At 40.1% G+C, this 15,474-nt stretch overlaps 1 protein-coding gene across 1 annotated transcript; it reads left to right on the top strand.

Moving 5' to 3' along the window:
- The first annotated feature begins 10,345 nt into the window (after positions 1–10,345).
- On the top strand, positions 10,346–14,800 carry LOC142617503 (uncharacterized). The gene is made up of 3 exons (XM_075790389.1): positions 10,346–13,071; positions 13,688–14,160; positions 14,476–14,800. The coding sequence occupies exons 1-3, from the start codon at positions 10,377–10,379 to the stop codon at positions 14,500–14,502; spliced, it is 3,195 nt and encodes a 1,064-aa protein (XP_075646504.1). The 5' UTR covers positions 10,346–10,376; the 3' UTR covers positions 14,503–14,800.
- The last annotated feature ends 674 nt before the right edge of the window (positions 14,801–15,474 follow it).

Raw genomic sequence — 15,474 nt, 5'->3', positions numbered from 1 at the left:
AGGGTCTTTGTTCAAGGTAATGGATCTTTCTTGGAAGCATGCACGCTATCAAATTTTTATTATTGTTTTAATTTTTATGTTTTGAATCAAGGCTATCAATATATTGATAATATACCTGGACATAACTTTAAAAATTAATAATAAAAAAAAAAATAGTTCAAACAACAACAAGATAAGACTAAACAGAACAAATGAACAAAATATTCAATAAAAAGCTCTTCAAAAAAAATAATATAGAAATGCCCTAATCATTCAAATTTGTAACCCATTCAACTCTTCTATACAAATAATCTATAATTTTATTTTTCCTAAAAAAAATAGATATCAAGAGAGATACTATGGTAGTGAGTTCTCCTAAAATTGCAGTTGCAGCAGCTTTGCTCATATTGATGACTCGACTTATCATTTGTTGCATTCATCTTTATGTGTTTTTCCCCTCCTTGAAAAACCTTCTTTCTTCAAGCTTGATAGCTTCTCAACAGATCCTCGACAGATTCTTTTCTATCGAGCCCTTCTTACTCTTTTCTTGATAGAATCTCAATAGATTCTCGATCCATTGAGATTTCTGGGTTTTTGCTCGACACATTCTCGACAACTTCTCGATCCATCGAGTGAAATTTCTTTGCTCTCTGTCTACTCGATAAATTCTTGACAGATCCTCGATTCATCGAGACTCACTTTTGCCATTGACAGATCCTCGACAGCACCTCGATAGATTCATTTCTGTTGAGATTTAGTGCTCGACAGATCTTCGATCCATCGAGCTGCATTTTATATTTAAAGGACAGGTGCAATTTAGACTTCATTTTTTCACTTCTCTCTTGACAGAAAACGCTCTCTCTCACTCAAATCCTCTCTTCCTTACTCAAATCACTCTACCCACTCCTTTTTCAGCCTAGATCGAGCCTTAATCACTTGGTAAGTGTTCTTAATCCCTTCTTTTTCATGCATTCATGCATTTTTAGACCTAGGTTTTGGGTTTTTGAATTTGTTTTGGGGTTTTTGAGGTTTTTGTGAAATTTTTGGGTTGGGTTGTGTTGATTTGATGATATATGCTCATGCATTGCATTCTCATTGCATTATAACAATGTTTCATGCATTTTAGATGTGTGATTGATTCTTGTGGATTGTGTGCTAGTAGGTTTGGATTGGGTTCTCCCATGATGTTTTTAAATTTTGCACGTTACATGCTCATGCATACGTTATATCCTTTCTTTCCTTTTCTGGTTGTGATGTGTTTTATTTCTCTCTCTCTCTCTCTCTCTCTCAGATAGACTACACTATGGCACCTAAAGCGCATAAATCCACTCCTGCTCGGAATCCTTTTCAAGGTTATGAGTCTTCTTCTTCTAATTCTCACGACCCCCTCCACGTTTGGTTCTGTGATGAGAAGGCTCGAAAATGACTTCTTGGAGAACTTTTAGTGCAGTGGCGTTCATCCAGAATGCCAGGTTATCCTGTCGGACTTTGCCAACACTCATCTCCCCGTTGTCATTCGGACTCAGGGTTGGGCATCTCTTCTTGAGAGTCCTTTGAGGTGTTTTGTCGTGCTTATACAGGAGTTTTACTCCAATATACACGGCATCGATACCGATGTATCTTAGTTTGTTACTACATTTAGAGGTACACGTATTGTAGTTACCCCGAATCTTATATCCGAGGTACTCCATGTTCCCAAGGTAGCACATCTTGACTACCCTGACTATGAGCATCTTCGGACTGTATCTTGAGACGAGCTTCTTTCTCACTTCTATGAGACACCTTCTGTATGGGGTGGTAAGCTAAACACCCCATGCACGAGCTTTGCAAAAGGCCTGCACCTCCTTAACATGGTGATGAAATTTACTCTTATTCCTTTGTCTCACTTTAACTCCATTATTGAGCCTCGTGCTCATTTTCTTTTGTCTCTTCTTGAGGACCTCTCACTTCATCACCTATATTCTAGATGTGTAATTGGATACTGCCACCCGTGATAAGCTTATCTTCCCTTCAGCTATCACATGGATCCTTAGGCACTTCTCTATCCCCATTCCTTACTCTCCCTTCTTCACCACCATGGGTGCCATTAACGCCGGTTTTGTTCGGCGGAGCGAGGCCCAGCTTCGACCGAAGCGGCCACGAGTGGAGACGACAGATCTTGCAACTCCTGCTATTCCACCGTCTTCCTCGGCTCCTTCTACCTCTGCTGCTGGTGGTGTGTCCCTAGAGGCCATCATGGCGCAGCTTCAGCAGATGGAGGCTGACTTTGGTGCTTATCTTGACTATCTCATAGATGAGATGTGTCAGGTGAACACCCGAGTCAATCACATTGCCCGCAGACAGGCTCGCATGGCTGGCATTGTTCCTTCTCCCTCTCCTTCTCCAGAGGCCTCAGTTGATGAGGATGATGATGCTAGTGATGATAAAGATGATGCTAGCTCTTCTAGTGATGACGAGATGCCAACCTCTAAGTGACTTGCCCTTTGTCATTTGTTACAAAAATGGGGAGTAGTTTTGGGATTGAGAGTAGTCTTGTACTTAGGGGGAGAGTCAGTATAGGATATTTTTGATAGGGGGAGTGTATATAGATTTTGAGCAATGTAGTGAGGTTTATATGTACTTTTCTGTTCTTCTTTATATTAGCCTCTTGTACACTGGTCTTGTGACCATTTCTTTACATACATTGTACTTTTCTTGATATATATATATATGATGGTGATGTATGTTTCTTCTTCACCTATCTCTACATATGTTGTTTCTTTTCCCTCTTTATACACATGTTTCTTTATGTACGCAATCTTTATTTCTATTTCACATATGACGCCTTGATGAGTTTTGTTTAAGTGTTTCAGAAAGACAGGTTGTGAAAGTCTATCTTGCCATGAACTCTTTTCTTGCAAAGTTTTTCAAGAGTTTATGTTAGGGTTAGATTTGTTTTGTAATCCAACAAGTGGTTATGAGTTTAGTGATTTAAGACTTCTCTCATGATTCATTTGTTTGTTGTGGTTTTGTCACGGATTGCTAAAGGGGAAGATTGTTAGGGACATATTTGATGTAAATTGGCTAATCCTTTAACAAAACGCACTTTACTTGTAATTGGGTAGATTTAGGATGGGTTTAGTATTTCAAGAAACAAGTGAAGAAGTGTTGTTCATTAAAGCTCGACAGAATCTTTTCTATCGAGATTAAATGTTGAAGCTTGACACAAGCTGTATCTGTTGAGATTACGAAATCAGAAATTCCAGAGCTAATTACACGCATATCCCTATGTATTTGTGTAGGGTTTCTTTTCTCAAACCCTAGACATATATAAGGATTATTTTAAAGGCCGTCGCACATGGAAATATATCCCTGAAGGTATTGTGTGATCGGATTCAGAAATTGCTCTAGTTCATCATTCTCTTTGTAGAAGCTACTGCGTCTTTGCCCTAAGGGTTTTGTGACCAATGAGCTTTCTGATCTTCATTGTTGATGAATTGAACTTTGCAGCCAACATCTTCTTCAAGTTGGTGGAGTTAGTCACGTATTGGGATCCGTGCATTATTGGTTAGTCACGTACTGGGATTCGTGCATTGAACGGAAAGATTGCCGCTACAATACAAGTCCAATTGGGTATTGGCATAAGGGTTCAATTGTAGGTTGATATTTCGGGATAGGCCAAAGGATTTGGTAAGATTCCTTATACTTGTAACCGTTTGTAATTGATAATAGTGGATTCTTGGGAGTGGTAACCTTAAATTCACTCGGTCAAATTTATTTTCCATTGCATTTAGTTATTTGGTGATTTGTTTGTGCTATCACACTATTGCATGTAATTTGGCTAATTAATTAACTTGGGTAATTAATTAATTTGCAAAGGGGTCAATTCATTTTTAACCCAACAGAGTTGACTACAACCAAAGAAGGGGGCTTGCATTTTATATTGAGTGACAACGACAATTACAATTTTGAAGTTAAGGTTGAACATTGTGGATTTGTGAATTTTGTAAATGATGTAATTGATTGTGGGTGTTTGAGATGTGTATTTTGTTTGAGAATTAAGGAAAAAGAGAAAGACACATTCTATATAAACTTTTATTCTATAATAGTCCTCCAAAGTTTTTGTTTTTGTTTTAAAAAAAAATTATTTCTCATTATTTCAATTGAATAATTATAATGGATATGTGTGTGCAATTTATAATTTTTGCATTTTATGATGAACTTATTACTAATAAAGTTCTATAAAAATTATGTTATTGTAAGTGCACAATTGCACCTGGACCCAAAGACAACTACGGGCTCAGGCCTAATGAGCCTTAGACAATAAAATTTGTAGAGCGTGGGCTTGAAACCTAGATTAGAAGTGCTGAGAACTTGATAACAGGCTAAGAGTTACAAACACCTATAAATAACGAAAGATAATTGTAAATGGGCCTCCTCGGACGCAAGCCGAGGACTACCTCTGTATTATTTCTATTCTTTACTTAAAAGTTACAATTCTTAGTTTCTTTCTTTGTTGCCGATCCCCCTTTTTTCTGGCCTTCACCCCCCTTAAATACTTCCTTTCTTGATACCTTTTGGACAGTGACTAAAAGTTTCAGTCCTACTGTTCAGGGGTCACTTCCCCATCAATGCGGCTAGGGAGGTAGGTGCAGAGCCTTTAATGCGGAGGTGGCAGCCTTTGCCCTTGATATTTTCTTTAACACTGGTGCATCTAGAAGGTTCAGGATGTCCCCCTTTAACCATTAGTCTTTCTAGAGTTGTGCCTTGACCTTCATAATGAAGTCTTGAGTTCTCTTGGATCTGTCCGAGGAGAAGCTCGCCCTCGGCTGTACCCTCGGATCCTCGGCGTATGGGCCAATTCGTAGAGTTTAATTCTGGAGCAGGTCGGCCCTCCATGCTACAGTCCAAAGGCCCATATGCCCATTTGGGTCCTTTTACTCCCCACAATAGCCCCTCAAAACTCTATTTTTCATCATCCGAGGAGAAAAATAGGGTTTTGATCCAACGAAAACTTTCCCCACACGTTCTGTAAATAACTACATGTGCGAAGACCGTTTCGCGTTCCAGAGGATGCCACTTGGCGGTTTTATTTTCAAAAATGCGCGCATTTATTACCGTAAGTTATACCTTGTCCCCCACGTTCAACGGTGAGATGAGCATCCAACGGTCCTTGTTACTCCATGAAAATTTGGGCGGGACAAATACAATTTCGAGGCCGCTTCCCGTACGTCGTGACGCTTCGGGAACTTGCGCCTTCATTTATTTCTCTAGAGGCTAATCCCATCAAAACATCAATGATCACCTTTTGTCTGCACAAATCCGTGGAAACTCGCACAACTTCAAATCTGTAAGTTCCTGTTCCTTTTTTCTCTTAACCCTTTCTCCTCGGACCCTGTCCTCGGCTCCCCTTATAGTCGTTCTCCCTCTTAGAATTTTGCCTTTCGTTCCTTTCTGATGGGAAAGTTCAAGTGTCTAGTTGATACCGCCGCTGGGATGGAAGGTTTTAGAGCCAAGTATCATATTCCCAGCGACGTAGGTTTAGAATACTGCCCGGCGAAAGCCATGGCCGGTTCTAGGAAGGCTGGAGAGGTTATCATCCCAATGGTAGCCTTCGTAGAAGGTGGGATGACCCTCCCAATGAAGCCTGTAACCAGGGAGTACCTCCGCAACCACCGGTTGTGTCCCGATCAGTGCGCCCCAAACGTTTTTAGAGTTTTGGGTAGCGTCGACGCTCTAAACGAGCAAATGGGTCTGAACCTCACCTGGCATGATGTCGTCTTTATGTACGAATGCCACAAACTCACTGGAGTAGGTTACTACATCAAATCCCGCTCCAGCGTAGTTAGGTTGATCTCCTGTTTGCCCAAATCCAATAAAGGCATGAAGGATGACTACCTCATCGTCTCTGGCAACTGGCACGACGGCCCCCACTGCCCAGTTGAGTGGGGAGATCCAGGTGCGACACCTTTAGGATTTAACTTCCCAATCCCATAACTCCCTAAATCATCTAGGAATGTGCATTCGCATTTACTTGAACGTTTACCTTTAATTTATTATATGTTCTACGAATCTGACCGTGTTTGTTTATCTGGATGTTTTTCTTTGTAGATAAGCAAAACGTACGCCCACGCTTGAACCACTGCAACGTTGCAGATCTGAATAGAGTGCTACGCTCCGAGGTGTTCGTCAGCAGAGACTTACAACTTAGGGCGGCCCACTTGATTTTGGGGTACGATCCCGTCTCCTCGGACTTCTAGGAGATCGAGAACGCAATAATCGCGGGTGACCGAAGGCGTAGGAGAATCAACATGGCCAGACCTCACTTTTTGGCCGATCACGACATCCCTGATGCCTCTCACACCGTATTGTACACACAGCCCATCGCGGCCATCCCACTCGCCGTGCACTCTCAGGCAATTGCTGTCCCAGAGGAGCGAGTGTCTTCTTCGAACACATTGGACGAGGAGATAGACCAGTTTCGGCTCGAGGACTCACCACGACCTCGCGGAAACCTGTTTGTTATCCTTTCCGACGAAAAAGAAGACGCAGCTGAGGCCTTTGGGATCGAAGGTCTTGTGATAGTGCGTCCAGACGACAGTTCCGTTGAAGAAGAGATGGACAAGCTAAAGGACCAACCATTCGAGGTAAAAAACTTCCTTAATAGCCCCCGCCCTCTTGAGCTTGAGCACCTCTTCCTTTACAGCCTCGGCATGTTCTTTGGAAGAACGCCGAGGTGGCTGCCTTCTCGGTATAATGGCAGGGTTGACGTTTAAGCAATGACAGATGAAGCTTGGATCTACGCCTGGGGCCTCATAAGGGTCCCACACAAAAACATCAACATTGTCCTTCAGAAATTCCAACAACTCCATCTTCTTTTGGTGTGGCAAGCGTATGCCAACTTGGAAGAACCTTTCTGGGTCATCTGCTATTAAAAACTTCTCTAACTCCTCACAAACAACCTCATCTCCTGTCACTGCTGCCGGTGCATCCGAGCTTAATTGCTATGACTCTCGATGGGCAAAGCCGATGACTCGCTTCATACCTGATGAAGCACCGCGGCCGATATGCATTGCCCGGCCACCGATTGGCCGCCGAGGATTTCCTCAATATACTCCCCCGAGGGGAACTTAACCTTAACATGCAAGGTAGAGGGGAAGCTCCCAGAAAGCGTCCATGGCCTGGCGAGGATAGCTGTATATGGGGAGTACGCATCAACCACAATAAAATCCACCTCAACCGTTTCTGAACCAGATTGAACGAGCAAACGAATCTGTCCCTTCGGCATTACTGCTTTTCCTTCAAAGCTTATAAGTGGGGAATCGTAAGGAGTGAGATCCTCCAACTTCAACCTTAGTCCCTTGAATAAATCAGGGTACATGATATATGCACTGCTGCCCTGATCAATCATCACCTTCTTCACATCATAATTCCCTATCCTGAGAGTGACAACAAGAGCATCGTCGTGGGGTTGGATGGTACCAACCTTATCCTCCTCGGAGAATCCCAAGACGGGCAAAGTCACCTTCAACCTCTTCGCCCTGCAACCTGCCTCCTCGGCCTGAGGATGGGAAATCGCCATCACCCTAGTGGGACCTGAGCTGGTCCTGCCAGGTGCAGCGAAGATAACGTTAATTGTTCCCAGTGCGGGCCGAGATGGATTGTTCCTCTGGTTGTTTGAGCCAGCGTGACTGCCCTGCCCAGTAGGTTGACACAAATGCTGCTTCAATTTTCCTTCACCAACAAGCTGCTCCAAATGGTTCCAAAGGGTCCGACAATTCTCGGTAGTGTGGCCCACGTCCTGATGGTACTGACAAAAGAGGTTCTGATTCCTCTTTGCGGGGTCTCCTGCCATCTTGCTAGGCCACCTAAAGAAGGGCTCCTTAAAAACTTTCTCCAACAACTGGTGTACTGGTTCTCGGAACACAGTGTTCACTGCCTGAGGTACAGCCAAGCCGGATTGACTATTGTAATCTCTCCTCGGCTTGCTATTGTGGTATCTGTCCGACCTGAAATCCCTTCTCTCCTGCGGGATAACCTTCTCCTTACCCTTTCCTTCCTGCTGGTCTTCCTCTACCCTTTTGTATTCATCAATACGGTCCATAAGGCGACGTACGCTACGGACGGGCTTTTTGGTCAAAGACTTTCTCAAGTCGTGATCAGTAGGAAGACCTACCTTAAAGGTATTGAGCGCCACCTCATCAAAGTCACCATCTATTTCATTAAACATTTCCCAGTACCGGTCGGAGTATGCTTTCAATGTCTCCCCTTCTCTCATGGTCATGGATAACAGCGAGTCCAATGGCCGAGGTACTCTGCTACATGTAATGAACCCCGAAGCGAATGCTCTAGTAAGCTCCCCAAACGAACCTATAGACCCCGATTTAAGGCCGTTGAACCACCTCATAGCAACATGTCCTAAGCTAGAGGGGAAAACTTTACACATCAGAGTCTCGTTGTGAGAGTGCACCGCCATCCTCTGGTTAAAGTGACTCACGTGCTCCACCGGATCAGTCCGGCCATTGTAGATGGTAAAGGTGGGTTGAGTAAACCTCCTGGGAAGCCTCCCCTTCTCAATCCTCCGTGAAAACGGAGATTTGGAGAGTTGGTGCAACGTCCGACTCATAACATCGTTCCCTAAGCCCCTAGAAGGAAGCTTCTTGCGTCTGCGAGCTGGCTGGTCGTCCTCCTCTCTAGAGGACATTGCACTGGGGGGTGAGCATGACCTTGAGCTATAGCTACCTCCCCGTACCTCCTCTGAGGAAGGATTAGATGAGGACGGTGAAGACCTGCGTCTAGCGCGGCATAACTTTCTCTTCAAACGATTAAGCTCCTTCTGCATGGCTTTAGCACCATCCTCATGGGTGGTGCTACCCCCACCATGAGTATGGCTAGCCCCGGGGTATTCTGTATGGACACTTCCCTCACGATCCCTTCGACGCTCGAAAAGATCCTCCGGTTGTGATCCCTGTGACTCTGCATAGTGAGAACCCAGGCCTGCCATAGTATCCCAACTCTTTCTCGACTAGATTTCCCACAGACGGCGCCAATTGTAAGTGCACAATTGCACCTGGACCCAAAGACAACTACGGGCTCAGGCCCAATGAGCCTTAGATAATAAAATTTGTAGTGCGTGGGCTTGAAACCTAGATTAGAAGTGCTAAGAACTTGATAACAGGCTAAGAGTTACAAACACCTATAAATAACGAAAGATAATTGTAAATGGGCCTCCTCGGACGCAAGCCGAGGACTACCTCTATATTATTTCTATTCTTTACTTAAAAGTTACAATTCTTAGTTTCTTTCTTTGTTGCCGATCCCCCTTTTTTTCTGGCCTTCACCCCCCTTAAATACTTCCTTTCCTGATACCTTTTGGACAGTGACTAGAAGTTTCAGCTCTACTGTTCAGGGGTCACTTCCCCATTAATGCGGCCAGGGAGGTAGGTGTAGAGCCTTTAGTGCGGAGGTGGCAGCCTTTGCCCTTGATATTTTCTTTAACACGGGTGCATCTAGAAGGTTCAGGATGTCCCCCTTTAACTATTAGTCTTTCCAGAGTTGTGCCTTGACCTTCATAATGAAGTCTTGAGTTCTCTTGGATCTGTCCGAGGAGAAGCTCACCCTCGGCTGTACCCTCGGATCCTCGGCGTATGGGCCAATTCGTAGAGTTTAATTCTGGAGCAGGTCGGCCCTCCATGCTACAGTCCAAAGGCCCATATGCCCATTTGGGTCATTTTACTCCCCACAGTTATAATACATATACAATATTCTCCAAAACCATCTTACATAAAATATTACAATATTATCCGTGCTTAGTACGGGTAGCTTACTAGTTTGTATTAAAAAAAAAAAAATACGCAATATTAGTGTGGCCATCAGTAAAGTGGTCTGTAGTAAATTCTATTTTCTTTTAAATTTAACATAATGCTTGCAATCAGTTCACACATAAATTTAGTGGCTCGTAGCTAGTATGTGCACAGTGCACCTCTACACTGTGTAAAAATATGGTGTTTTATTACAATTGATACGGATTATTACAATTGCAACTTTCAAAGTTGGATACTGCATATCTATCTATAAGCTTTATTTATTCAAAATATTATGTCCACGGAATGGAGGAGTTCATGTCTATCTATGAATAATGTGAAAGTAAATTTATATATATAATCCTCGACGATTTTATTTAAATACAACAATAAGAAAAGTTTAAATAAAAGATAAATTAAAGTAACAAAAATATAGCGAAAAGACTTCGGCTCCACCCACGTCAACTCAGGTTTGTTTTCTTTAATTGAAAACTTTCTTTGCAACTTACTACTACAACATTACTAAAGGAGCCTATATATAATACAAGCTTGCGTATCCAGCTCTGCCTCGTACTCAAATTTCAAACCAGCTTTCTTTCCTGCTTGTCCAAACCAATGAAGCTTCACTATCACAACCCCAATTTTCCTGAATTATTAAGCTCTGCACACCTTCATATGATTCTACTCTTTACTATAACCCTACTATGCCTGCAACCTGCCACTCCTTCTGCCACTCCAACAAACGAGACTGATCGTTTGGCTTTGCTCAAATTTAAAGAATCCATTGCTAATGACCCGTATGGAATCTTGACCTCATGGAATGATTCTATCCAGTTCTGCAACTGGCATGGAATTACATGCGGCCATCGCCATCAAAGAGTCACAGCCCTAGAACTAGAAGGGCGAAAATTGCATGGAACCATTACACCTTACATTGGAAACCTCACCTTTCTTAGAGCTATCAACCTCCAAAACAACAGCTTTTATGGTGAAATTCCAAAAGAAGTTGGTCATTTGCTCCGACTACGACATCTCAATCTTTCAAATAACACATTGGGTGGAGAAATTCCAGCTAGCTTGAGCAACATCTCCGAACTCAGGATAATGAGCATAAGGTGGAACAAACTTATTGGGAAAATCCCCATGGAGCTTGGTTCTTTAACCAAGCTTTTAGTTCTTTGGGTCAAGTCTAACAATTTGACAGGAGAAATCCCACCTTTCTTGGGAAATCTTTCATTTCTCGAATCCTTTTCGGCAACTTATAATAATTTAGAGGGAAATATTCCAGAGAGCTTTGGCCGTTTGAAAAGCTTATCAACTTTCTCCATTGGAGCCAATAAGTTGAACGGTACAATCCCTTCCCCTCTCTACAATATATCATCTATCAGCATATTGCTAATTGCAGACAACCAACTTAGCGGTACTCTTCCCACAAACATAGGCCTCACTCTCCCTAATCTCAAATTATTTGAGATAAGTATTAATAAATTTTTTGGGCCAATTCCTATTTCTATATGCAATGCATCCCAACTTCAAATGTTTGAAATTGCATATAACAACTTCTTGGGTTCAGTTCCAGCTAATCTGGGAAATCTACAAGATCTTGTAGTACTATCTCTAGGTGCAAATAACCTAGGAAGGGATTTAGACTTTTTAACATCTCTAAGAAATTGTAGCAAATTGGAAGAGCTGGTTTTAGGTGAAAACCAATTTGAAGGTGTTTTGCCCAATTCTATAGGAAACTTGTCAACACAACTCAATTCGTTATATGTTGAAGACAATCAAATGTCTGGAACTATCCCTGAAACATTGGAGAATCTTATGAACTTAATTGTCTTGTATATGGATATGAATCTTTTCACAGGTGTGATACCTAGTTATATTGGGAAGTTTCCGATGATGCAAATATTTTCTTTATCAGGAAACAATTTTTCAGGAAAAATCCCAAACAACTTAGGGAATCTCACTCAATTGATTCAACTCTATTTGTCTCAAAACAAATTGGAGGGAAGCATACCTTCAAGCATTGGTAATTGCCAAAATTTGGAAAGTTTAGATGTTTCACAAAATTACCTTAGTGGAGTCATACCCTGGCAAGTTTTTGATCTTTATTCCTTGTCACTATTACTCAATTTGTCACACAACTTATTCAGTGGCAAATTACCAGTTCAAGTAGGCAATTTGAAAAATATATATTCACTTGATGTCTCTGAAAACCATTTATCTGGTAAAATTCCTGAGACAATTGGAAGTTGCTTCAAATTAGATCATTTATACTTGCAAGGTAATTCCTTTGAAGGGGTCATACCTTCAGCCATAGCTTCCTTAAAAGGCCTTGAACATTTAGATCTTTCACAAAACAACTTGTCAGGGTTAATTCCAAAAGGCCTAGAGAAACTTTTATTTTTGAAATATTTGAACCTTTCATTCAATGATATTGAGGGTGAGCTACCAACAGAAGGAGTTTTCAGAAATGTAAATGCAATATCAGTTGTTGGAAACAATAAACTTTGTGGGGGCATTCCACAATTGCAATTGACAACATGTCACACCGTTACAAAATCAAGAAAGTCCTTTACTTTTGGAGTAAAAATCACAATTATTTGTGTGGTTGTATGTATCTTTCTAGTTGCATCCTTTCTTGCACTTTATTGGAGGAAAAGATCAAAAAAGAAACCATCTTCAATAGACTCAAAGATGGAACTCCTTCCAACAATTTCATACAAAATGCTCCATCAAGCGACTAATGGATTTTCTCCTAGCAATTTGATTGGATTTGGTAGTTTTGGATCAGTATATAAAGGTGTTCTTGACCAAGAAGAAAGGTTAGTTGCTGTAAAGGTTCTTAACCTTCAAAACAAATATGCTTCGAAGAGTTTTATGGCAGAATGCAATGTATTAAGAAACGTTCGGCATCGAAATCTTATAAAGATCTTAACATGTTGCTCCAGTATAAATTATAATGGCAATGATTTCAAAGCTCTAGTTTTTGAATTCATGACAAATGGGAGCTTGGACTTGTGGCTGCATCCGATGGAAAATTGCGACAATCAATCAAAAAATTTGAGCGTTCTTCAAAGGCTAATTATTGCAATTGACGTGGCATTTGCTTTAAATTATCTTCACAATCACTGTGAGCAAAAAATCATTCATTGTGATTTAAAGCCAAGCAATATTCTTCTTGATAGTGATATGATTGCTCATGTAAGTGATTTTGGCTTATCAAGGCTCCTCACAACTTCGAATGACTCTTCCCAAAAGTGTACTAGCTCAATTGGATTAAAGGGATCTATTGGTTATGCTGCTCCAGGTATTATCTTTCTTCTTTTGTTTTAAATCCTTACGTATTCTAATGTATTTATTTTTAACTCCTTGATTTTCTTGTCATACATGCTTTTTAATTTTCGTATCATCAACATATTCGCATGGGTGTACACATAATTAGCATATTAACATAAACTCTCTTTAGTAATTTTTATTTATTCATTTGCTAAGTAACTCTCGCTTAATATTTTTTTTTCTTTTAGAAGTTAAAACATGTTCACGTTTGTACCATGCAAGCACCTAATTAATCTTTTTTTTTTTTTATAGTAAAACTGCAAATTTTAATTCAAAAATAACATTCAAATATGATTTAAACTTTGAGAAATGTTAAATTTGATATTCTTTGACTAAATTTTGTACCTTCTTTGTATAGATATATTTTCTTAATCAAAATAAATCAACAAAAGGGGGGAAAAAGTGATTTGGATCCTCTGGATAAAGTTAGTATTGTTTCCTTTAATTTCAAAAGTAATAGCATACGTCATTATTTTTTTAATAAAGATGTGTTTTATTTTCTTGACTTTGCATTCTGTAGCCCCTAAATCCATATTTTTGTAATAGATAGAATATTGCTTAATTTCTCTCCATTTCACGAGTTGTAGAGTATGGCATGGGTGGTGAGGCATCAACTGAGGGGGATGTATATAGTTATGGGATCCTTGTATTGGAAATGTTTACAGGAAGGAGACCCACTGATGATATGTTTAAAGATGGTCTTGATCTCCATAACTTTGTTAAAATGACCTTACCAAAAAGGCTTATTCAAGTTGTTGACCCACTGCTTTTGCCAAGAGAAGTTGAAGAAATGGGAGTAGCAACTGCAGCAATGATGGCAACAAAAGAAGATGACAATCACAATGAAATTGTAGAAGAAGCTAATAATATTGAGGACTCTAGGCATATTGATGTTGACATGCGAAAATGCTTACTCTCAATCCTTAATATTGGAATCTTATGTTCATTGGAATCTCCAAAAGAGAGAATCAGTATGGAGGAAGTCATTAAGGAACTACAATTGATAAAAAGTACATTTGTTGGTTTGGGGATCCGCAGAGGTAGACCAAGTAAAGCTCAAGTAAGAAATTTTTCGTTTTGATTATAAGACTACTCTAAGTAGTGTGTCCTAGTCACTTTCTTTGATTTCATTCAATTCCCAAATACTTCTTTTCAAAAAGCACGGAGACTTTATGTTTACCTTTTTATTAATCTTGAGTAGATTGTCATAGCTAATTTTAAAATTAGATTTTCAATTCTCACTTGTGGTCAAATTGCTAAACAGAAATTGTCATCTTATTAATACCCACGACCTTGTAACCATGTAATAGTTATTGTTTTTTTATGTTATCAAGGTATAGAATGGTGAGCTAACGAACTGTTTTGTGAATTGCAGAGGCCTGGAACAAGTAGAAGAGATTAAATGTCCTTAATAATGCTTGGATTATGCAAGGGATTAGGAGTCGTGATCTTAATTTCAAGCTAGTTTAATATCCCTTGTTGAAATGATCAATGGAAGATCTTCTTTCTCTTCTAGTGTAGGAATCATGATTTTCTTTCTCTTCATATGTAGTAGTCGTCTTCATTTACTGTGCTGGATTCTACTACTGTAATGTGTGATTATGTGTTTGTACTAATAATCAATTCAATTCCTAAAAGTCTTTATAGGAAGGGAATGTATCAAAGATGCCATGTTAGTTTAGAAATTTAGATGCTATTTGCAACATTATTTTAGTATACAAATAAAAATGGATGTTTCGTTTAATTTCCATTTAAACTCAAAGTTTTAGATTATAGTAGCTTGTGGCCGTAGAGAATAAAACAATCAATCTAAGTCTCAATTTATTATATAAGACTTTAATCGAACAGAAGACCAATCACCCATCACTGCCCAATATTTGATGAATCAGATATGACACACACCAAATAGTCTAGGACCTCCCTAAAGCATATAAAGTTCTGTATATGAGGCTACACAAGAGAAGCAACCTGACTTAGTTTTGGTCCATGTAGCCTTATCCTTTACTTTTGATCTACAAGACTTATTGGATTTGGAGTATGACTAAACTAAGTTCTATTTTTTAAGACTGAATCTACCAAAGCCTCACAGATTGTTGCATCATATATAATCCTATATATTTCCAAATTTAAGTAGAAGTGTTCCAACTGGGTGTCAGTGGTCAAGCCATAGGAAGATTGTTTTCCCAAGTCGATCTAACCCAATTTAGAGCATCAACAAAAATACTCTAAATGAAATTTTAATTAAAAAAAAAATGTATCCATTAGCTACTTGAGAAGTTGGCAAACAGATTTTGAATCTAATAGACATGCATGCATAGAGCATTAACTCTTGTAGCACTCATTCTTAAGACAAAGAGAGAATGTGAGAATGTGG

This window comes from Castanea sativa, chromosome 11 (genome assembly GCF_040712315.1).
Source record: "Castanea sativa cultivar Marrone di Chiusa Pesio chromosome 11, ASM4071231v1".
NCBI classification, from domain to species: domain Eukaryota; kingdom Viridiplantae; phylum Streptophyta; class Magnoliopsida; order Fagales; family Fagaceae; genus Castanea; species Castanea sativa.
The sequence above is the reverse complement of the archived record's forward strand: the minus strand, read 5'-3'. Positions and strand labels throughout refer to the sequence as shown.

Excerpts from the sequence above, each read along its gene's own strand:
- LOC142617503 (XM_075790389.1), top strand. The coding sequence starts at position 10,377 with ATGAAGCTTCACTATCACAACCCCAATTTTCCTGAATTATTAAGCTCT. Across the intron at positions 13,072-13,687 it reads TATTGGTTATGCTGCTCCAG|AGTATGGCATGGGTGGTGAG; the intron begins GTATTATCTTTC and ends CACGAGTTGTAG. Across the intron at positions 14,161-14,475 it reads GTAGACCAAGTAAAGCTCAA|AGGCCTGGAACAAGTAGAAG; the intron begins GTAAGAAATTTT and ends TGTGAATTGCAG.